Here is a 24,254-nt window from a genome sequence, read left to right as displayed (position 1 = left end):
GTGTTATCTATATCTTGCATTAGCTTCTATGAAGCTTGAATTTTGTTTAAAACTCCTTAGCGCTTCAAAAAGAAGATGAACTGTGCAGGACTAAAGCCAAAAAAATCTCAACTCCCGACCCAAATGCCAAAATAACTCTTAACCATTTAAGTTAACATAAACCAGCTACGTTGCCATGGCAAAAGGGGTTAGCGCGCCTGCCTAAGTTACTTTCATTCATTCAGCTAAGCATATATAACCTGCTGGTTGTGGGTCAAAGATTTTCAGAAGTATTCCAAAAATTGCCAATTACTTGGAGGAATTCACGAAACGCCGGGCCGGTCAAAATAAGCTCGCGGGCCGTAGTCTGTACAACAGTGCCAGAAGAACTCCTAACCTTTTAAGTTCACATAAATCATCTAAGTATATACACCATGAGGATACAGTAAATATGCAATACATTGAGCATCAATTATTTCCACTTTCATTACACTAAAGATATCTTACAAAATATGCTGAGCTTGCGGAACATCTAACGCCTGCCTTTTTTGTGGGCGTATGTGTCCTTGGGCAAGACACTTAACGACAATTGCTCCAACCCAGTGATCACTAATGGGTTTTCTAAATTATCAGCCATACATAAAAAAAAGAAAAAAAAGAATCACCCACAAGTTAACATACATGGTAACTCGTAAGCTGGCACAGGGTGATAAACCCGTGTGATAACGACTGTCGTTTTCCGGCCACGCGAGGATAAAGTAAGTTATAATCAATAATTCATTTATTTAATTTTGTGAAGACAGAAAATATATGAAAATAAAAAAACAGATGCTGGGTTAAAGACATTTATCTTCTGTTCTACATGGGTGAGGTCCTACAGCATGGGTTGTCATGGGACTTTGGATTTAGTTGACACATTACTCTAACACCAAGGGTGCTACAACCCATTAGTGACCACTGGGTTAAAGCAAATGGTAGCAGTATCGAGCATTGAACCTGGTACCCTTTGGTTAAGATGCAGAAACTTAACCACTGAGCCACATCGTAGGCAAATAATCTAGTCAAGTTTTGTATGCATAGTAATACGTGTTTATTTCGATCAACACAAATCAAAAATAACAGAGAAGTTAAAATACATATTAAGCAGTGATCCTCCATCGATTGCATAGATTGTCTATAATTTGTACACAAGTTACATTAAATTTTCAGTTACATTAAAAATATTCTGTTACTTCTGCTACAAGGCACATTGTTAATAGTCTTTTTGCTGCTCATTTGGTATAAAAAAATTTTTTTTTTCATACCAGATGAGCCGTCAAACGGGTATTTATATTAAAAAGTCTACTTTTCTATTTAAACATATGCTTGTAAAAAGTCAGAAAGTTCTATTTCCAGGATTTCAAAAGAAGGACGTTCGTTCGGATCTATGTCCCAACAATCCCTCATGATTTTATACATATCCTCTGAACATTTTTCCAATCTCTCCATTCTATAGCCACGTTCCAATTGCTCCAATACTTCCTTATTGTTCATACCTGTTAGGTAATTATAATGTAACTTGCTTTATTCTCGCATGGCAGGGCAAAAACAGTTGTTATCACACGGGTTTATCACCTCGTGCCAGCTTACGAGTTACCAGTTATGTTACTTTGTATTGAATGAATGAATGAATGTAACTTACTTTATCCTCGCGTGGCCGGAAAACGACAGTCGTTATCACACGGGTTTAACACCTCGTGCCAGCTTACGAGTTACCATGTATGTTACTTCGTGGGTAATTATTTTTTTGGGATTTTTTCTCTTTTTTTATGTATTTCTGATAATTTAGACATACCCATTAGTAACCACTGGGTTGGAGCAATTGCCGTTAAGTGTCTTGCCCAAGGACACATACGCCCACAATGGTAGCAGCATCGAGCCTTGAACCCATTACCTCTGGGTTACAAGCAGGCGCGCTAACCACTATACCACGGCGCCGGACATTGATTGCTTTTTTAGTTTTTTTTATGTATGGCTGTTAATTTGGACAACCTATTAGTATGACACAGTCTCCAGGACAGTGGCTAGCGCGCCTGCCTCTAACCCAAAGGTTTTGGCAAGACACATCGTGAACTGCTCCAACCCAATGATAACTAATGGATTGTTTAAATTGGGCACCATATAGCCTACTACAAAAATAAACACTAAAAATATTCCCCCACAGTTACAAATTTAGAAAACTCGCAAGCAGGCATGCGGTGTGCGAAACAGAACCCCTGTGGTATAATTACCAAGACAAAAAAGTTACATTTATTCGCTGGCACCAACATGAGTGCCATAACAAAGAATATCTCTTTTATTGTACAAAAAAATACCTGGATAGGGAACCCTTCCTTTTCCAATTATTTCAGTTAATAATATTCCAAATGACCAAACATCTGACTTAATGCTAAACTGTTGCTTGGTAATAGCTTCCGGTGCCGTCCATCTGATTGGTATTTTCGCTTTTACTTTTGCTTGGTATATTTCATCGTCCTATCAAAATAGTAAGCTCATTTATCTTTTAATCAAGGAAGTTTAAATTGAGAAAAGAATGCAACTTATTTAATTCACATTCATCCTTGCGTGGCGGGGCAATGACAGTTGTTTTAACACGGGTGTTCTGTTTTATATACCTTGTGCCCGCTTACGAGTTATCACGTATGTAACTTTGTGGGTGATTTTTTCTGTATGGCTGACAATTTAGATAACCCATTGGGGATATCTGGGTTGGAGAAATGGCTGTTAAGGGTCTTGCTCAAAGACAAATAATCTCTCAATGGTAGCAGCGTCGAGCCTTGAACCCATTACCTCTTTAACCTACCTGTGTTAATCTTGCTAATCCAAAGTCTGCAACTTTACAATTATTGTTTTTTCCAACAAGAATATTTCTGGCTGCCAAATCGCGGTGAATGTAATTTTTTACTTCCAGATAAGCCATTCCAGTGGCAACTTGTGTTGCCATGTCAATCAAGACCTCTTCTTCAAGATTTAAATCTTCTCCTGTTAAAAAAACCAAGCATCATTTATTTGATCTTAACATAAGCATAAATGTGAATGTGAATGTAACTTACTTTATCCTCGCGTGGCCGGAAAACGACAGTCGTTATCACAGGGGTTTAACACCTCATGCCAGCTTACGAGTTACCATGTATGTTACTTTGTAGGTAATTATTTTTTGGGGGGGATTTTTTATTTTTTTATGTATTTCTGATAATTTAGACAACCTATTAGAAACCACTGAGTTGGAGCAATTGCCGTTAAGTATTTTGCCCAAGGACACATACGCCCACAATGGTAGCAGCTCGAGCCTTGAACCCATTACCTCTGGGTTACAGGCAGGCGCGCTAACCACTATACCACGGTCCACGGCGCCGGACTGTTAAATGTTGTTAATGTTTTCAGAACCAATATCCCAGTTTCAACACAAACATACCAATTTACTCATTTCCTGTTTTAAAATACCATTTTTAGTGATGTCAGAAGCGTGTAACTTTTACTTAAAATGACAGTCGTCGTTATAACACCGGTGTTCTGTTTTATACACCTCGTGCCCACGATAACTCATAGCACCAAACCTTAAACCTGTAACCTCTTTACTACAGGCAAGTGCACTAACAACTGTGCCACAGTGCTAGGCTATTCTATATAACATAGTAGCAGTTCCAACTTTAAGGGGGGCATACCAACGAAATCCCATGCATTGGGGAAACAGCCGAATTTTTTTCTCAAGGTCTTTTTATTCACACGATTTTTTTAGAAGCTGTATCGTTTTGGGAAACTTTAATGGTACCTTTATGTCCCATTTGAGCATCTTTATCCATAAACAAATTTTCATTTTGCGTTGGTATGCTCGTTTAAGTTCAAATCATTTATAAACAAATTTAGGTTTTATATATTTTAAAAGGGAAAACGTTAAAACCATTTATAAATAAATTTACTTAAATAATCTAGCAGGGCTCCATTGCACATTAGTTCAGTGACGATGTAAAATGGCTCAGATTGAGTGCATACAGCAAAAAGTTGAACAAGTTTTGGGTGGTGAAGTTTTTTCATCAGCCGAGCTTCTTTAAGGAATTCTTCTTTATTCAGTGAATCTGAAAAATTTGCAGGAAACTTAAAATGTCAGTTGTAAGAAAATAAACATTTGATTTTATTTTGATTTTTCAGTAATGAAGGTCCGAGTATTACACAACATTGTAAAAAGACGGAAAGTGAATGAATGTAACTTATGTATCCTTGCGTGCCAGGGCAATGACAGTCGTTATAACACAGGTGTTCTGTTTCATACATTATTACACCTCATGCCTGCTTAAGAGTTACCACGTATGTAAGTTATTTATCTTTATGTGGTGAAGCAATGGCAGACGTTATAACACAGGTTTTTTGTTTCATACACTGTGTCTGCCTCTAGGGTTTAAGGCTCTAGGGTTTAAGGCTTTATGTAAGACGGCATTGGGGCTTCAGGTAAGGTGTTCTGTTTTATACATCTCGTGTCCGCTTACTAGTTACCATGTAAGTAACTTTGTAGGAGATTGTTTTTTATATTCTATGGCTGATAAATTTGGGCAACTCATTAGTGACCACTGAGTTAAAGAAATTGCCATTAAGTGTCTTAGCCAAGAACACCAGCATACATTGGTAGCAGCGACAAGCCTTGAGCCCAAGTGAAGGTAAAACGACAATCATTGTAACACACATAGAGTAAGTAAAAACAATATATTAGGGTAATAAATACCAATTATACAATATTAAAGTTCTAATGCGAAGAAAAGGTGTGCGTAAAGACACAACTCAATACAATGTGAACATATAATATCTAAAATATCTCCAACCTGATGATTTCATTGTTTTAACTGCAACTGTGGTGGTTTTGTTCCACAATCCTTTATGTACTTCACCGAACTGACCACTACCAAGCTTTTTCCCCAATTGAATTGAATTTCGATCTATTTCCCATTCATCCACAATGTCATGAGATAAACCTATAGTTTGTGGGGATTCCACCACCATTTGAGACTGTATGTAAAATTAATTATATATATTAGAAGTTCCGTTGGGTGCAACAGCGATGCTTTCTAACTAACATTCTTTCCAACACTTTTTATCAATAGCGTGTTTTAACAATTGTTGTTATCGTTTTTTTGAAGATATAAATAAAAATTATGTTATGTAGTTTTGAACTAATTAAGTTTTAATGGCACAACATAATTTGTCGTCTCAGTATAGCGAACACCCTTTTACAACTGATTTATAGATACATTTTGTGCTAAGCATGTTTAAACAACTGTTGTTTTGTTAATTTGCATTTCTTCCTAATCTTTACTACAGTAACCAACAAACAAATAAGAGCCTTTCATTACAGGTGAAAAACTGCTACTAACAATATTGAGAATATATGAAACTAAAATTGTTAAGAAAAAGTTAACTGTCAATCTCAGTAAGACATATAATTGCCCTAAATCCAAAGACCCATGGCATTCCACGCCGAGGGGTCTCATCCAAATAGAACGGAATAATAGAAAAGACACATACTTGTTTGCAAGGTGATCCTAATCTGGCGATATCTCCAACCAAGTTTTTCTTATAAAAAGCAACCAACTCATCCAAGGTTATGAACTCAATACCACCCATTAAATATCCCTGACTACTTTTTTTTATCTTGAAATGGTGAACTTTTGCTTTATTCATCACTTCAACTTTTACTGTAAAAAAAAAAAATTTTTTGGGGGGGTTTGTATAGTAGGGTGGAGGAAAATAGGACACTTTTTCATTCTATTTTTTTTGTCCTATTTGGTAGTAAACAAAAAACATTCATTGAATTATAAACCGTATCCTCACGACTCCCATAGACCGTTGTTAATTTTTTAAAATACGATCAGGATATTTGAATATTATGTGCTAAATGTGTCCCGTCCTATTATATATTTATTTTAATATTGGTACCTAAAATAATCCTAAGAATAACCACCCACAAAGTTATCACAACACGTAATCGGACAGGAGACGTCTCAAACAGAACACCCGTGTTAGAACGTTTGTCATTCAAAATAAAATTTTGAGATAAAAAAAATATATATATTACCCACGTAGATTACATACGTGGTAACTTTTAAGCAGACACGAGGTGTATGAAACAGAACACCCGTGTTATAACAATTATCAAATACTCGGCTATTAGAATGTTACAAATGCATACAACACATCTTACCACTCAAGGCATATTCATTGCGATCGTCTGCCCTCCTTCTAACCATAAAAGCACCTTGTTGATTGCACGGCTGCATCAGTAAGGTTATTGCTTCGGAACGAACTGCTGTATCAAACATCCAAGGCCTGGTAAAACAAGAAGGTTTATTACCTGGTGAAGGTGAATAAATGAATGTAACTTACTTTATTCTCGCGTTGCTGGAAAACGAAAGTCGTTATCACACGGGTTTAACACCTTGTGCCAGCTTACGAGTTACCATGTATGTTACTTTGTGGGTGAATATTTTTTGTGGATTTTTTTTATGTGTGGCTGATAATTTGGGCAACCCATTGGTGACCACTGGGTTGGAGCAATTGCCGTTAAGTGTCTTGCCTAAGGACACATACATCCACAATGGTAGCACCGACAAGCCTTGAACCCAATACCTCTGGGTTACAGACAGGCGCACTAACCAACTGTGCTATGGCACCGGTGTCTTACGGTTATAGCACCGGCATCAAAAGCAAAAAATACTGGGTTTGAATTAATAAATGAATGAAAGAAAAGTTTAATTCTGAACGACAGGAAAATAACCTTCGTTATAGCACATATGTTTTGTTTCAAACCGTCATGCCAACTTAGAGTTACCACATATGTAACTTTGTTGGTAATTGTTTGTTCTGTATGGCTGTCCATTAAGAAAAAACACTATTAACCACTGGGTCGGAAAAGCTGCTGTTCAAGTTACATATGTGGTTACTTGTTAACAATCACATTCTATGAAAACAGAACAGCTGTTATAACGACCGTGTTGCCATGGCATGAGTAAACAAGTTGTGATTATTTAACCTTATGCTGATAACATTTACATATGTGATTAATTAATAATTCAATAGGCAGTCAGGATGTCGAAATACTTGTTCACAAGTTTAAACATATTACTATGTAATTAAATCCAAAATGCGGATGAAAATAAATCCACTTAACTACTGCCCCCTCCAAAAAACACCAATCATTCACAAAGTCACATACATGGTAATTCGTAAGCGGGAACGAGGTGTATGAAACCGAACACCCGTGTTATAACAGCTGTCTTTGCTCTGCCATGCGAGAATAAAGCAAGTTACATTCATTCATTCACTATGTGTGTCTTCATACTCACGGTTGTGAATTTATAAGACTCTCTCTTCTAATAAAGTTTGATGGGACGTAACCTTTTGTGTTAGAGTTCATTCTATTGGGTTGCAGTAACCTCACAACTGACCAAGCTCCGTCTTTATAAAGCATTATCATTCTGTCACCTAAACAATAAATCATGTAACAGGGTTTACCATACAACTCATAATAATTTATATTATTTATAAAGTGAAGATCATATTATTAAAAAAAAGAGAGAAGGGAATCAACAGCAAAACGAGTCTTCAACTTTCATATGTTTGGTAATATCTTTTTAGGATGAGGAACTCAATAATTAAATGAATGAATGTAACTTACTTTTACTTACTTTATCCTCGCGTGGCCGGAAAACGACAGTCGTTATTACAGGGGTTTAACACCCCGTGCCAGCTTACGAGTTACCATGTATGTTACTTTGTGGGTGATTATGCCTATTACAAAGTGAATTTGCCTGTTACAAAATGAGGGCAGTCATTAATCACAAATATCATATGTGAAAGAAGGAGAGAAGGAAATCAACAGCAAAACGACTGTTGCGATAAAAATGATGTTAAAAATGAATGATTGTAAAAGACAATGAAGGATAGGCAAAGTCCTACATTGTAAGTGGGTCCCAATTTATTTTTAAAAGTTTGAGACCCCATCAACAACCAATTTCATCTAAAGTTGTAGTTTTTGTTGGCACCAGCCTTTAATCCAGAAGTTACAGCTTCAAAACTCATTGCTATTGTGGGTGTATTATGTGCCTTGTTGGTGTATGTGAAAAGACCCTTAAGTTTTTTTTTTAATTGTCAGCTATATAACCCGTAAGCATACACAAGGTCTATGAGACCGAACACCCGTGTTTTAACGAATATCGTTGTCCCGCCACGTAAGGATAAACATATGTGGTAACTCGTATGCATGCATAAGGTGTATGAGACATACCGACTGTTGTTTACCCTTCACATGAGAATAAAATAAGTTTCATGTTTCAGTCATTTAGTTTCTTCCAAGTTTACCTTTTTTGATCGTTAAATGATTTTTCGCTCTTGCCCCATAATCATACAGTGCAATGTATATTTCTTGTTCTTGGTGTACTGGTTCTCGTATCGATACTGGTGTTGGTATGGGCGGGGCAGGTCGATCGGGAATTGATACAGACGAAACCCTTCGACCTAAAAAAAGATAAATATAGGCATTTTATGCATTTTTTAACACCTGTTGTCGTTGCTGTCGGTATCCGCCACGCGAGGTTAAATAGAAGAAAGAATGTAACTTACTTTATCCTCGCGTGGCCGGTAAACGACAGTCGTTATAACACGGGCGTTCATGCATCTCGTGCTAGCTAATTACGAGTTGCTATGTATGTTACTTTGTGGCTGATAATTTAGACAACCCATTAGTGACCAACCGGGTTGCAATTCCGTTAAGTGTCTTCACAGGGTCACATAGGCCTACAAAGGTAGCAGCGACGAGCCTTGAACCCATTACCAATTGGTTACAGGAAGGCATAATTACTTTGCCACGGCGCCGGACATATATTTGCCAACACTAGTCTACTATTAAGAGAGTTACAATGTTCACAAACTAAACCATATCTCACAAAAGTATTCTGAAAAATTAATCACTTACAAAGTTACATAAGTGGTAAATTGTCAGCGGGCACGAGGTGTGTGAAACAGAACACCACGATAAATAGTTACACTCCATACATTACCATTTATTTTGCAGGTAAATTTATCACACAAAGAAGCTTACTTTGTTGTGACTGAAATTGAATATTATCAAATTTGAACGAAGCATTTTCTTTGGCACATTCTTCCGATGCAGGATAGTTCTTTTTAAAGCCGCAGCAACCGAACTTAGATAATAAAAAACCCATGTTCAAAACGAAATATACTTTATATAATCACCATCTGAAATCAAATTTCCATATAGGGTGGGAAAAGCTGGACACCTTTTTTTCTATATTCTCGTCTCATTTAATAGTAAACAAAGAACATTCAAAGAATTGTAAAACCGTATCCTTACGACTCACATAAAATGTTGTTAAATGTTTAAAACACGATCAGGATATTTAGATATTATGTGCTAAAGGTGTCCCATCTTACCCCACCCTACTATATAATGGTTCTGTGGGGCTAACATCTAAATGACATATTTCCTGATCGTGTTTTAAACAGATAACAACGCTCTTTTAGAGTCGTGAGGCATTGGTTACATAATTCAGTAAACTTCCTCTGTTTTTTACCAAGTGGGACGAAAACGAGAATGAAAACATGTCCTATCTTACCCTTCTCTACCTTTGCAATGTATTTTCGTTGCCAAACATTGAGAACGAGGCAACTCATTTCGCTATATTTATTTATTGAGGTAATTTTTACCCGTGGCACCATTTTAACGACTGTCGTCTTGCTGCTAATATCCTTTCCTATGTTGTTTTAATTGGTCTGATCTTTGTTACTGTATTCGAAGAGATTAAATATAATTTATGTAAATTCATGTCGTGTAAGCAAACTACACGCGCTAAGTGTGGCGTTCTTTTAACTGGAGTTTGCAAAGCGTCTCCGTTGTCAAACAGTGATTAAACGTGGTTAAACATATATTAAGTGAGCGTGCAAACATTGTTGTCCGCAACGCTTGGGCTTTAAACAATGGCCGTGACTTATGTATCTATATCTTACTGCGGGGTAAGATGGGATACCATTAGCACCTAAATTACATATTTTTCAATCGTGTTTTTAACAATCAACAACGCTTATTTAGAGTCGCGTGGATGTGGTTGTATAGTTGTGTATAAATGTTCTTTGTTTGCTACCAAATGGGGTAATAAACGGGAACGAAAACATGTACTATCTTGCCCCAAAGTAGTTTGACTATTTTTGGAATATTTCTGAAAATCTTTTACTCATTACCAGCAGGTCATAATTGTGCGGAAATAACAAGCGTGTTAATGAATTGGTATGTTAAATTAGACCATTATAGCTTTTAAATATTTGTCATGCTAATATATAATGAGGTGGGAAATGACGTGACACCATTAGCGCATAATATTGAAATATTCAAACAACGTGGTATACAATTAACAACGGTCTGTGGGAGTCGTGAGGATATGGTTTTATAATTCATTGAAAGTTCTTTATTTACTACCAAATGAGACGGGAAAAGGGAATAAAAAGGTGTCCTATCTCCTCCAACCCACTATATAGTGGGGTGGGGGAAGATGGGACCCCTTTAGCACAAAAGATATAAACATCCTGGTCGTGTTTTAAACAATTAACAACGGTCTGTGAGAGTCGTGAGGATACGGTTTTATAATTCTTCGAATGTTCTTTGTTTACTACCAGATGGGACGAGAAAATAGAATAAAAATGTGTCTCATCTCCCCACTCCACTATATATATGGTTCTACAGTGGAACCTCTGATTTTTTCTGATGCATACGCATGGTTATTTAAGAGCGATATGTGATATACTTTAGACGGTAATAAAAAAGTGCATTCATCGGTACATAGCCTACAAGCCGTCGATAAAAAGGGTGAAGTGAATTACACAAAACGAAAGTAGTTGTAGCTTCGACATACAGCATAAGTTGGTTGTTTGCTCTTTAATGAACTTTGTTTCAGTTGTATAGTAGCTTTGGTGGATTGTCAGTCGCCGTTGTAAAGTAGTTCGCAAACACAAAGGTCCTGGGTTCAAGGCTAGACTCTGCTATTGTCTGTGTGTTTCCTTGGGCGAGACACTTATTTTCCCCTGTCCTTTCCTAGCGTATTGCCACTAGTCAACTAACGACCAAACGCAAAAAAAAACAATAAACGAAAATTACCCAGCGTTGTGTAACCATAGATAATACACATATGTATTATCTATGGTGTAACAGCGGTTAGCACGCCAGCCTGTAACCCAGACATTACAAGTTCCAGGCTCGTTGTTGCTACCGTTATGGACGTAGGCCATGTCTCTTTACGCAAGTCACTAAACGGCAATTGCTCCAACCCAGTGATCACCAATGGGTTGTCTATTTTCTTGTACATATTCATGGTTACTTTAAATAAATAGCATGAAAAATCTGGACCTTCTTGTTTTTGCTCCCCAATTTAAATCGACATTTTGCTATTTTACAAAATTCGCAGGGGGATTTACCGATATAGAAAAATAAACGCTGATTTTAATTTTGTAAACACGCTGTGTGTTTTATCATATGTGCTTGTTTTATCGCCTGTAACCGTATGTGCTGAGACTATTTTAGGTTAAAATGAATCTTTACGTTCTTGGGTTACTACTGTTGGTCGTTGCAAACATAAAAACCGTTGCAGGTAAACGTATATTTCTTATGTAATTTGTAGTTTATACTGGGCAACATGTATATTAATAACGGTTTTACAAGGGCATTTTGGTGCAAGTGAAGAATCTCCCCCCACCTTATTTGCTAACCCCTAGGTTAAGGGGTTAGGTGTTGATGGTTAGGGGGTTAGTGGTTATAGGGGTTAGTAGTTAGTGGTTATAGTGGTTAGAGGTTAGTGGTTAGCAAATAAGGTGGGGGGGGAGTAGATTCTTCAGTAGCACCGGCATTTTCTTGATGCGCTTACTGGTGCTAGTGAAAAATGTTCCCTCTACATTATCTGCTAACCATTACCTACTACCCCAATATAACCACTAGCCCCTGCCACTACCAACCTCTATCACTTCCCATTAGCCCAATCTGTTTCTGGCCAAAGTAAGTATAATACTTTGTTAAATAAACTCACAGAATAGCATTAACATTGGTATCTGAGAAACTGTAATACTTTAAAACGGTTATGTCAGTGTGGGTTATGATAAACCACTAACCTCTAACCCCTAACCTGTGCGGGCTGTACCGCCTTACTACTAACTCCTAACTACCAACCTCTAACACTTTCCACCAGCCTAATCTGTAGCATACTGAAGTATTCTTCACTATCATACCATCAGTATCACTACTCACCAGTGGTTCCGGGAAAGAGTCTTTTTTATTAAACCCAAACTATACCCTCACAAATTGCCTAATATCCAATGTCACGGAGAACTCTTTACTAGTGCCTAGTATTTTATTTGATGACATCATCAGCAGAATCTGGGCGTCCGAACGTTTTGTTTCTCGTCATTGATGACCTTCGACCCGCCCTTGGTTGCTATGACTACCCGAAGATATTTTCCCCCAACATCGACAAACTTGCTTCGTTTTCAATGAAGTTTGAAAATGCCCACATACAGGTAGGGGGGGTTGGGAGGTAACGACTCATTACTGATGAGTTTTAGAAAAACCCGGATTAAAAATATATTATAAAACTTGAATTTCACAGATAAAGGAAAAAAAATTATAAACTATATTGGAAAGAAAAAAAGTTGGAAATATCATAAAAAATACATAAAAAAAGTTAAGATATATTATTAACTTTTTTTTCTCCATTAATGCCGTAATGTTTGTATTAAAGATTGTTGGGGTAATGGGCCAATCTGGTGTAAATCCCAGGTCCATGAAAATGACCTCACCAACATAGAATAAACTATAGAAAAGAATGTAGCTATAACTAGTAACCCTAACCCATTCTACTATTCCCACTAGCAAGCAGTATGTGGTCCAAGCAGAACATCATTCTTAACCAGCAGAAGACCAGATACAACACGATTGTATGACTTTGGTTCATATTGGCGAACACATGCAGGCAACTATACAAGTCTGCCTCAACATTTTAAAGAAAATGGTTATTTCACTTATAGCATTGGGAAAGTGTTTCATCCAGGTAGAAAACTTTTTACTATTTATTGTGAGAGGTTTATGAATAAATTAATGAAACTTTTTTATCCTCGTATAGTGACGCAAAGAAGTTTGTTATAACATGGGTGTTCTGTTTCAAACACCTTGTGCCCGCTTACACGTTACCATGTATGTAACTAATTTATCCTCGCGTGGCGGGGCAATGACAGTCGTTATAACACGGATGTTCTGTTTTAAACACCTCGTGCCCGCTTACGAGTTACCACCTATGTAACTTGTTTATCTTTGCACGGCGGGGCAACAGCAATCATTATAACGCGGCCAACAGGGTGTTTTGTTTCAGAAACCGAACATACAGATACATATCATTAAGACAATTTTTGTCAACCATACATTACAAAACTGTCATAGATCATTTTAAGCATGGACTCAATTTATAGAATATATTTAACTTTACAATGTCAGTCAAATTTAACAACATTAAAGTTAAATATGTTTTTAGCCATGTTTTAACAAGCTGTTTTGTCACTATATTCTGTCTTTTCGTTTAAATATTTTTCAATCTTCGCTACCGTAATCGTAGAGACAAATAAAAGGTATTAATATTATACTAAAAGGGGGTAACTTTTATAAAAAACTATTATTACTATTATGAGAAACTGTTATTACTTTTATGAAAACAATCAGTTATATTTTACATATGAAGGTATATGTTCCAACTACAATGATGACTTCCCTTTATCTTGGTCTCTACCTGCTTGCCACCCACCGACACAGAAGTATAAGATGAAACAGGTATGGCATTAAAATATTATATTTCATTGAAATATTATATTTCATTGAAATATTATAATTTTTTTGGGGTCACAGAAATATAAATAATCCATAAGTAATTTAATTCAGCTTTTAATTACTAAATTACTACTGATGAATTATTGGGTTACTACTGATCAAATAAAAACAAAATTTCAAGTGCTTTTAATTAGTAAAAATAATTTTGGAATGAGAGACTTATAATGCTGCCAATGCTGGTACTTGGCAAAATATATCATTGGTTTACCATTAGACTTTTTGTTGGGTCTTAAGAAATAGTATATATTAAAAATTGTAAATATATGTACCACAAAAAACTAAAAATAAATTTTGAATATAAGACCGATGATGCTGGTAGTTGGTGAAGTATATATCAGGTACATTGCTGGTTAGACTTGAGTTTTGTTTGCTGCATGCTTAGTAGCACTTGGGGTATTTATTATAATACAACGAGAATATTCTAACAATATGTGTTAGATCAGGACCAGATTTAGCAAACATATCTCATTTACCATTAATTACTAATATAGTAATATACCATTCCACAGCGCTTTTTACAAGATGTTCTACAGAGCTTTCATTTATGTTCCCAATAGGCATGCCCGGGACCAGATGGTAAACTTAGTGTATTCTATTATGATGCAACGAGAATCATCCAACAATATGAGTGCTAGATCAGGGCAAGATTCACCGAACAACAGTTATAAACAATTATGGATAAAATGCGTTGTATTACAGAGTTTCATGCATACAAAAAGTTTATACAAAAAGTTCTGTAGGACATCTCTTTTTATGTCTTTTGTTTCATACATTTCTGTTCCCAATAGGTGTGTCCGGGACCAGATGGTAAACTACACATGAATCTACTTTGTCCTGTGAATGTGAGCACCCAACCTGAACATTCACTTCCCGATATACAAAGTGCCGGCCATGCAGTTGAGATGATACGGAAGTTTAGCAACAACAAATCTCAGGTAGTTTCATTTCCATGCCACCATCAAAATTCTCTTTAATTCTCGTGCTCGGTAGAATAAATTAGGTAACCCGCAAGCTGGCATGAGGTTTATGAAGCAGAACACTATTATACTGACTGTCATGTACTTCTGCTACCTCCCTTTATTACTGGCGATACTTTTCAGCTATTTTTTCTCACTGTTGGCTGCTACAATGTTTTGTACTCTAGTCTTATTTTATTTTACAAAACATTAATAATTGCTTCTAGAAACACATTTTACAAGACCAGATACTTAGGGAAAACTATGGTTATTTTATCAAATGGTACAGCTTGTCGAGTAGGCAGTTCTGTACCTCCCAGCAAAATTTTGACTTGTTTAAAAAAAAAATTTTCTATTTATTTTCCAGCCATTTTTTCTCGCTGTTGGTTTCCACAAACCCCACATCCCGTACAAATTCCCCGAACAATACCTTGACCTTTACCCCATATCTGAGATCGACCTCGCACCTAATCCCTTTATCCCTAAAGAACTTCCACCTGTTGCGTTCTCCCCTTACACCCAGATGAGGATCAGGGAAGACGTCAAATCACTCAATCTTAGTTTTCCATTTGGACCAATTCCTTATGATTTTCAGGTATTTTAATTAATTTTTAGATATTTAAAAAATAAGTTTTAGATATCTTAATAAAAATTCAAATTTAGAAATTTAAAAAAATGAGATTTGGATATTTTAACAAAAATTGAAATTTAAATATTTTAATAAAATTTAAAATTCAGATATTTTAACAAAAATTGAGATTTAGGTGTTTTAAAAATTGAAATTCAGCTATTTTATTAAAATTAAAAAAAACTCTTAGCACACCTGCCTTCAACAAGCTTAGGACTTATTACACAATTAACTGCAGTTGCGATAACCCAGTGGTTCCCTTATGGGTTGTCTAAATTGTCAGCCATGCATTAAAAAAATTGCATAAAGTTACTTACATAGTAACTCGTGCGTATGAATCATGCAGCCTAGATTATAACGACTGTCATAGCCCTGCCACACAGGGATTAAGCAAAAAGCAAGCTACTTAAAAAAAATCCACAAAAATACTAAACTATTCACCCACAAAGTAACATACTTGGTAACTTCTAAAATAGCAAGGGGTGTGTGAAACAAAACACCCATGTTTAACCACTGTCGTTTTAGGGCCACACAACGATAAAGTAAGTTACACTCATTCATTCATACATTTATTCTTCTTATAATATATAACCTTTTCTTTTCTCACAGCGCAAAATCCGTCAGCATTATTATTCCTCAGTTACATACATGGATAGCATGGTGGGCAAGGTGTTGCAACAACTTGAACAATCTGGGTTTGCTGACAACACAATAATCACCCTGATTGGAGACCATGGTAGTATATAGTTATTTTATTACCCATTACCCAAGCATTGTACATGCAAATTATATTCTATATGGGTGAGGTTCTACAGCGAGGCATGCCATGGGATCTGGGGTTTAAGCCAAAGTTAGCCCATTACCCCAACATTGTATATGCACATTCTATTCTATATGGGTGAAGTCCTACAGCGAGGCATGCCATGGGACCTGGGGTTTAAGCCAGAGTTGGCTCATTACCCAAGCATTGTATATGCAAATTTTATTCTATAAGGGTGAGGTTCTACAGCGAGGCATGCCATGGGACCTGGGGTTTAGGCCAGAGTTGGCTCATTACCCAAGCATTGTATATGCACATTCTATTCTATATGGGTGAGGTCCTACAGTAAGGCATGCCATGGGACCTGGGATTTAGGCCAGAGTTGGCCCATTACCCCAACATTGTTTATTCACATTCTATTCTATATGGGTGAGGTCCTACAGTAAGGCACGCCATGGGACCTGAGAGAAATTTGTTTACTTATTAATTCAAAGCAGAACTTGTGACGGTTGTGTGCCTATGGTTGGTATATACCTTATGTTTCTGGTGTATAAGAAGTCACCCATTTAAATATCCCAACAGCGAGCATGAAGTGTATGAACTTACTATATAATAGTATCAGGTCATCTGTATCTTAAATTAAAACAAATTATTTCCCAAATGGTTAAAACTATAATAATTTAATCTTTTCCTCTAATTAGGGTGGAGTCTGGGGGAGCATGGTGATTGGTGCAAATATGAGAATTTTGAGGTCACGACCCGAGTCCCAATGCTTGTCCATGTACCTGGTATGACTGATGTTAACAAAGGAAAGAAGGCAAAGTTTCAATATATTGATGTTTTCAATGAAAAGCCTCGCAAGTCTGTAAAGTCAGGTAATAATCTTAATAGCTTTTATTTGTAACTTTGATTACGGTAGCGAAGATTTAGAAATATTTTAAACGAAAAGACGGGATATAGCGACAAACAACAGTTATTAAAACACGCTTACAGTTAAAAACATAATTAATTGGGAGAAAATAAGCGTGGTCTTTATACGTAGATGTGCATATTGTGAATATAGGCGCCTAACTCGCAACTCTTACACCCCAACCTCCACAAAGGTCCACACTTGAATGTCTTAGTAGAAGCTGTAGATTTGTTTCCAACACTTGCAGAACTCGCGCAGCTCCCAGTTCCACCAAAATGCCCGGAAAGTCCATTTAAAGTAAGTTTGTCCGCTTTAAGAATCCTTTCATGTTTTCAAAAACAATAGCTTAACTGGCACCGTTTTATACTGTTAGGCGCAAAATAGAAAAAATAGAAAATAATAGTTACCCACAAAGTAATATACTTGGTAATTCGTAATGACACGAAATGTATGAAACAAAACACCCGTTATAACTACTGTCAGTTTCCTACCGGCAGGTTAAATAACTTACATTCTTACATTCATTAATGGTCAATTTTGTGCCTTACTGCTAAAATCCTATTATTATTATTTTTTGCATGCAATGTAAAAATGTAGGAATCTTCAGGCATTTTTTTGTTAAAAAATGATCTTTTTTAGGTTAAGTTTTGCACCGAAGGAGCCAGCTTTGCGCAGTTAATTGAATATTCATCAGAAAATTATGCTGTCCAGCATAAAGGACTTAAAACTCATATAAAAAAAGGTTGTATTCTATTCTTTTTCTATTTTTTGGGCATAGTACTCCGTCAAGGACCTAGAATTAAGGCCAGATTTGGTCCATTACCCTAACATTGTATATGCACATTCTATTCTATATGGGTGAGGTCCTAGAGAAAGGCCTGGATGAGAGCTTGGATTTGGGCCAGATTTGGCCCATTACCCCAACACCCAAGAAAAAGGTTGTAGTATGTAACATTAGATTAACCCTCGGAGGTTCTATATTTGTGGGTGACATCTTATAGCATTGTATGTCATGCATTGAAAAAAATCTTAAAAAATCTCACCCACAAAATTACTTACGTGGTAAATCGTAAGGGGGGTATGAAACAGGACACCCATGTTATAACGACTGCTGTAGCCCCACCATGCGAGGATAAATAAGTTACATTTGTGGTAACTCGTAAGCGGGCACGAGGTGTATAAAATGGAACACCCGTGTTATAACGACTGTCATTGCCCTGCCCCCACGGCTGTTGTTGCACAAATAAATGAGTTTCCTTTATTCATTCTAGGCATACCATGGAAATCTGCTGTATTCAGTCAATATCCAAGACCGTCTGATTATCCACAGCAGAACACTGATCTTCCCAGTTTAAAAGACATACGTATCATGGGCTACACAATGAGGACTCATCACTACCGGTATACAGCGTGGGTCAGTTTTAATCCAGTCAAGTTTTTTGCCAACTTTTCAGAGGTTAGTTTGAGATATGTATTTATTGGAAAGATATTTAAAGTAATTCACACTTTGCCAAGTGCTTTTGTACATAATTGTTTTGCTTTCTTTTCTTTCACAACATATGTGTTCTTATACATCAAACACACATTGAGTGTTCATATACCTCATGCTCACTGTCAAGTTGAATGGAAATAAATGTTATCTTTTTTTTCTTGCGTGCTCTAGAAAATGACTGCTTCTATGACATGGGTATTCTGTTTCATACACCTTGTGCTTGCTACAGTTATATAATTCTTAAATGTTCTTTGTTTACTATTAAATGGGACGAGAAAATAAAATGAAAAGGTGTCCCATCTTCCCCACCCGGCTATATGTGTTAAGTTGCACACTGTAAAATAGGTCCATTATTGTCCATAGTCATTCGTCAAAATTCTCACCCAGTTTAATATTTCAGGTTCACGCTCGTGAACTTTATTTGAGAGATTCAGATCCTCTCGAAATATACAACGTGGCAAACTTGAAGGAATATTCAAACCTTGTTTCAAAGTTGCATACAAGACTTGCAAAGGGTTGGAGACATGAAGTGTTTGATTTTCAGTAAAAAAGCAGTTTATAATTGTTACAATTTGCTACTTATTTAATTGTAAGGCAGTAATTAAAGTGAAAGCTGGTATGGTTTTCTTGGCTACCAACTAAACTAGTCATTCGCTGAACTATTTAACGCGTTTTTTTAGTCAATAAAATTTGGTCAGTGTATTTTTACATTAAGCCGGCCAACTAAGTTTCTGTGTATTACTTATTACATAAGTTAGTCGTTCATAATCCACCTACTAAATTTTAGTCCGCGACTAAAACAGAAAAATTAAATTTAGCCCGAAACTAGTTTAGTTGGTAGCCGAATATGCCATCCAAGTCTAAAATTGATTTGTTGATGTACCGTATTTCATGCTTTAAAGTGTGTTATATACAAGTTTTATTCTTCTGTTTTATATGCATACATTCATTCAACATGCACAGTTTATGCCTCATATACAACCATTAGCACGTAGCGCTAAATATAAATGCAGAAGTCTCTGGTGTACACGATTTATTTAATTCTTATTAAAAAGCGGTTAAAATAAACACACTCGTGTGCGGCGGCAGCAGTCAGACACCATACGCATTAATTGTAGTTGTGGCAGTAAGAAAATCGTGCATTTAGCGATTCATAAAGTGTTTGAGGTAAAATCGATAGAATGAATGTAACTTTATCCTCGCATGGCTGGGCAACAACAGTCGCTATAACACGGGTGTTCATACACCTCGTGCTAGCTTACGAGATGTCATGTATGTTACTTTGAAAGTGAATATTATTTTAGACTTTTTTATTTGGATTCTCTAGAGAACATGATAAATACGCAACAACGTAAAAAGTGCGTAGACGACGCGGCACAGTAATTAAGTAACAAGTACGCCCACGTGAAGATAAATAAGCTACGTTCATATACCCATACGCTTTGTTGTTATTTTAAATCGACATGATTTATAATTTGTTGCGCAAAACACGCTGGGGACGAAATTAAAATGTTTCTTCTTAGGGAGTTACCCTACTATCTGGTTTGTTTATTTTGTGTGATGTGTTAAGTTATGTTATTATTAGACATGGCTGACAGGCCTGTTATTTCGTAGAAGTCCGTTTGGTATCAATATAAAAGTTCAGGTTGTTATTGTTTGTCATTGCCGACAGTCGTGTTATATATAGAAGCCTATTTGTAAATCAATTTGAAGGGAAACAAACTATCATCTGCAATGTTAAAAGTAATAAATTTAAACCAATGGGTTTCCGAAAACAAGTCGCAATTCTTGCCGCCCGTGTGCAACAAAATGATGCATAACATGCAGCTTAAAATAATGTGCATTGGGGGGCCGAACCAGCGGAAGGATTACCACATAGAAGAGGGGGAAGAATTTTTCTACATGATCAAGGGGGATATGTGTCTTAAAATAGTGGAAAATGGAAAGCATAAGGATGTTGTTATTAAACAAGGTGAGGTCTTTTTGCTGCCGCCCAGGATTCCACATTCACCACAGCGCTTTGAAGACACAGTAGGGTTGGTCATTGAGAGAGAAAGGCATGAAAATGAAACTGATGTTTTGAGATACTTTGTCGGAGAATCAACAGATATTTTATATGAGAAAACTTTTCACTCTGTAGACCTTGGGACAGAGTTACCACCAATGATCGATCAGTACTTCAACTCTGAAGAATACAAAACAGGGGTCCCTAATCCATCCCAAGCAAGCAAGAAGATTCCATTTAACTTAAACCTGGAGTCTGTATCTGCTCCAAAACTGCTGAGTCATCAGCTTGATAATAATGCGACCGAGTTCAAGCTTTTTGAAGGTGACTTGCAAAGCAACGTCGAAGTGATATCATCTGGGGTTAAAACTTCAAAATGTGACGTGGAAACTTGGTTTTGGCAAATCATGGGCACTTCAGTTGTTTATGCAGATGGCAAGGAGTTTACATTGAATGGTGATGACACACTTCTTATTCCTCCAAACGTGGAATACAAGTTAAAGGCTGGGGTTGGGTGCAAAGTGATTAAAATGCAACAAAAACGTGAAATGAAATAAAAACTTTCGCAACAATGAAGGGTTATGGTTATGAGGCCCCTTTATTTAGCGCAATTCCACTATGACTTAAAGGATATATACCCTTTTTGCATGGTAAAAAGTTGATGCGAATAACGATCCGCATTAACTCGTCATATGATAACTCGCTTACCGGGTTATTTTGCATGGTCATTGCTCATTGGTTTATGCGCGTATCAACATTGAGTAAGCTTATTTTAGCGCAATATTATTAAATCTAGTTTATGAAACAAGTAATACTTTATGGTGCTATTACCATCAAAAACCTATAAAATTAATACCCGAAAAAGATTAGGCTCTTAAAAGTAAAACTGTGCTTTCACCTTACTTTTCTTTACTCGCATAATGCGAGTAACAACCAACCTCCTACGGCAGATGACACGCTTATGACGTTATGCGTGTTAACTTTGTTTTTGCGAGTAAATATGCGAGTGCTTACGCGCATAAAAGTGACCATGCAAAAAGGGTAATAGTGGACTTGTCTTTCTCTGATTAAAGGGGCCTTCATAAATGAGGTGATGATGTTTTAGCCACTAATTATTTTAATTGTGTTTCTGCAATAACCTGTTAGTTATTCGCACTTACAATTCTTCAACATGCGTTTTTGGTGATTTTAACATTGAACTGTTTGATAGTGTGTTGTTTATGTTAAGTGTTAAATATGTTTAATATCAAACTTTTCTCTTGTGCAATTGCTGAATTAACATTTGTATTTTAAATACAACTTCAACATATTGTGTTTAATAATCACAGAATATTTCTTGTTATAAACAGTTCATGGTGTTTTTGTAATTTTAAGTTTCAAACATGCGTTTAATCAATGTGTTTTAACTTGTTCCTTATCGCATATTTTAGCAAAAAATGAATGTTGGTTTTATAACTATTAACTAAATTGCTTTTAGTTTTAAAATTTAATTCCTATGTTTCAACAATCATGCGCCAAAGGTACATAAGTTTCAGTTTAATAAATGAATAGATTTTGTAATTTAAATGTTTCATAGTTGGTGTATTTAACTCCATACATACTATATTCAGTTACAGGCATGGACATCTCATTTAATCCACATGATGAAAATGTTTTTGCATTTTTAAATAATTCTGTCTACTTTTACCAAGTTGATGATAATGAAGATTTAAAGAAGAACAAAGATTTTCACCCCAAGATTGTTTCTTCCGAGGATCTAGATGTCAAGGTAAAAACCTAAGCTTTATTTAAGCAACATTTTAATTATTATTTGCTTGTTTTATAAGGTCAGTGTTAATTTTTTTTTGTGGTGACATTTTGTATAGGATAGGTTTATACTATAATGCAATTTTCTAGCATAAATAATCTTGAAATGTTTTGTTTTTTGGGTGCTAGTCAAGAAACCTCTCTTATGGTATCTTCTGAACACCAACTACTAACCCATGTAACTACTAACTACTGTACATTTTGAGATTTAATCATGTTTTGCAGTTTTTTTTTGTAAAATATTTATTTCGTTAACCACTAACCCCTAACTACTAACCCATATAACCACTAACCCCTAACCATCAACCTCTAACCACTAACCCCTAACTACTAACCCCTAACCAATAACCCCTAACTACCAACCTTTAGTACTTCCCACCAGCCTAACTGTAATGTACCGGATGACTCTTCACCAGTTGCAATTTCTGTACTAATATCAAATTAAAAATGCTAATTCCATTTTTAAGCAATTAAAAGTCAAAACATTATCTTACTTTATTAGAAACACCTTTTCTTTACAGTGTTTTGCATGGAACCCTTCAACAGACTACAAGAACCTGATCGCTCTTGGCCAGCTTAATGGGAAAGCTGCATTAAAATACCTTGGTAGCAATGACAAGTCTACGGTATTTTGTCCAAAACATTCACGATCCTGTAATGTGCTTGCATGGTCGCGCGTAAATCCAACTAGGCTTGCTATGGGTCTTGATAAACACAGGTGAGTTTTTGTGAATCTGAAAATGGAAATATTTATTGGCCGAAAGTGCCATTCCTTGTATAGAATCCAGGAGGTAAATATGAATGACAATCCCCAAAAAATAATCACCCACAAAGTAACATGCACCGTAATTCGGAAGCTGGCATGAGGTGTTAAACCTGTGTGATAACGACTGTCCTTTTCCGGCCACGCGAAGATAAAGTATAAATTATATACAATTATAAATGATGTTGAAAGTGACCCCTGTTAGCATCAACACAGGCTGGGACCCTTCTTATTTTGTTTCTAAACACCTTAATCAGCTGCTCCCTTGCAATTGACTGAATGAAAGATTACTTGAACAGTGTACAGTGACTTTCAAAACACCCCAAATCCACCCGTTTTAGCATACAAGTTTATCAATTATCTAGTTAGCAAATTTGTGTTAATAAATTAGAACAGTACACAGTAACTTTCCGAACATGCTTTTTAATATACATAACAGCTGTGGCATGATCTTAACGTTAAAATTTTCCAGGAACGCCTCTTCACTGTTAATATGGGATCTTAACATCAAGAACACGGAACATCAATCAACAAAAACAACTCCAAATATAGAAAGCAGAAGGTAGGTATAAAAAAGTCGAATTATTTGCTTTATTTTTTTTTGTCTTGAAATATAATGAAGAAAGGCTTACTTTTAAATAGTTTTTTTTCTTAGTGATATATTTGGAGGTAATACGTAATGAATGAATGAATGTAACTTACTTTATCCTTGCGTGGCCGGAAACGACAGTCCTTTTACCACAAGTGTTCTGTTTCATACACCTTGTGTCGTATGATAATTTGGACAACCCATTAGTGACCACTGGGTTTGAGCAATCGCTGTTAATGTGTTCCAAATAATATGCCCTCTCATTTGTAAGCAGGCATGAGGTGCATGTTATAACGACTGTCGTTGCTGTATACCAATAAAATCCTTAGCCACACTTATCTATAAAACGTTTCTACCCAGCACGTCAGCAGTGCCTTTGGTTTTTAAAGCTGGCATGAGGTGCGTGTTA

At 36.2% G+C, this 24,254-nt stretch overlaps 4 protein-coding genes across 11 annotated transcripts in view; 3 read left to right on the top strand and 1 right to left on the bottom strand.

Annotated features, from left to right (window-relative positions):
• Positions 1 to 1,045: 1,045 nt before the first annotated feature.
• LOC100183015 (tyrosine-protein kinase Src42A) lies at positions 1,046 to 9,186 on the bottom strand. Of its 4 annotated transcripts, XM_026839081.1 has the most exons (10): positions 9,104 to 9,186; positions 8,365 to 8,520; positions 7,350 to 7,488; positions 6,209 to 6,333; positions 5,533 to 5,702; positions 4,833 to 5,016; positions 3,939 to 4,094; positions 2,822 to 3,000; positions 2,334 to 2,493; positions 1,046 to 1,514 (listed from the first exon to the last, which is right to left on the bottom strand). In XM_026839081.1, the coding sequence occupies exons 3-10, from the start codon at positions 7,478 to 7,480 to the stop codon at positions 1,333 to 1,335; spliced, it is 1,287 nt and encodes a 428-aa protein (XP_026694882.1). In that variant the 5' UTR covers positions 7,481 to 7,488; positions 8,365 to 8,520; positions 9,104 to 9,186; the 3' UTR covers positions 1,046 to 1,332. The 4 variants fall into 4 exon arrangements, with proteins under 4 accessions (XP_026694882.1, XP_026694884.1, XP_002123635.1 ...); XM_026839083.1 differs by lacking the exon at positions 7,350 to 7,488; XM_002123599.4 differs by lacking the exons at positions 8,365 to 8,520; positions 9,104 to 9,186 and adding an exon at positions 7,682 to 7,810.
• A 2,290-nt stretch (positions 9,187 to 11,476) lies between these two features.
• LOC100185385 (iduronate 2-sulfatase-like) lies at positions 11,477 to 19,711 on the top strand. Of its 3 annotated transcripts, none has more exons than XM_009863486.3 (12): positions 11,477 to 11,660; positions 12,434 to 12,579; positions 12,932 to 13,109; positions 13,791 to 13,879; positions 14,725 to 14,871; positions 15,260 to 15,487; positions 16,130 to 16,256; positions 16,982 to 17,155; positions 17,384 to 17,487; positions 17,830 to 17,932; positions 18,462 to 18,646; positions 19,083 to 19,711. In XM_009863486.3, the coding sequence occupies exons 1-12, from the start codon at positions 11,600 to 11,602 to the stop codon at positions 19,227 to 19,229; spliced, it is 1,689 nt and encodes a 562-aa protein (XP_009861788.1). In that variant the 5' UTR covers positions 11,477 to 11,599; the 3' UTR covers positions 19,230 to 19,711. The 3 variants fall into 3 exon arrangements, with proteins under 3 accessions (XP_009861788.1, XP_018671712.1, XP_026694881.1); XM_018816167.2 differs by having other exon boundaries at positions 11,492 to 11,660; positions 12,437 to 12,579; XM_026839080.1 differs by lacking the exon at positions 11,477 to 11,660 and adding an exon at positions 11,944 to 12,061.
• A 120-nt stretch (positions 19,712 to 19,831) lies between these two features.
• The window catches only part of LOC100178298 (GATOR complex protein MIOS), an 18,478-nt gene continuing 14,055 nt past the window's right edge, over positions 19,832 to 24,254 (top strand). For 2 of the 3 annotated variants that reach the window (XM_026839077.1, XM_026839075.1), the window contains exons 1-4: positions 19,832 to 19,849; positions 22,298 to 22,455; positions 23,015 to 23,211; positions 23,729 to 23,818. In XM_026839077.1, coding sequence (XP_026694878.1) covers positions 22,306 to 22,455; positions 23,015 to 23,211; positions 23,729 to 23,818 — 437 coding nt within the window. In that variant the 5' untranslated portion in view covers positions 19,832 to 19,849; positions 22,298 to 22,305. Of the gene's footprint in view, positions 19,850 to 21,438; positions 22,456 to 23,014; positions 23,212 to 23,728; positions 23,819 to 24,254 lie in introns of those variants that run through there. The other variant, XM_009863485.3, reaches the window with a different exon arrangement.
• LOC100175986 (3-hydroxyanthranilate 3,4-dioxygenase-like) lies at positions 20,250 to 21,418 on the top strand. The gene has a single exon (XM_002119866.5). The coding sequence runs from the start codon at positions 20,417 to 20,419 to the stop codon at positions 21,242 to 21,244; it is 828 nt and encodes a 275-aa protein (XP_002119902.1). The 5' UTR covers positions 20,250 to 20,416; the 3' UTR covers positions 21,245 to 21,418.

The sequence above is a fragment of the Ciona intestinalis genome, unplaced genomic scaffold, assembly GCF_000224145.3.
Source record: "Ciona intestinalis unplaced genomic scaffold, KH HT000150.2, whole genome shotgun sequence".
NCBI classification, from domain to species: domain Eukaryota; kingdom Metazoa; phylum Chordata; class Ascidiacea; order Phlebobranchia; family Cionidae; genus Ciona; species Ciona intestinalis.
This window is presented reverse-complemented; position numbering and strand designations above follow the sequence as displayed.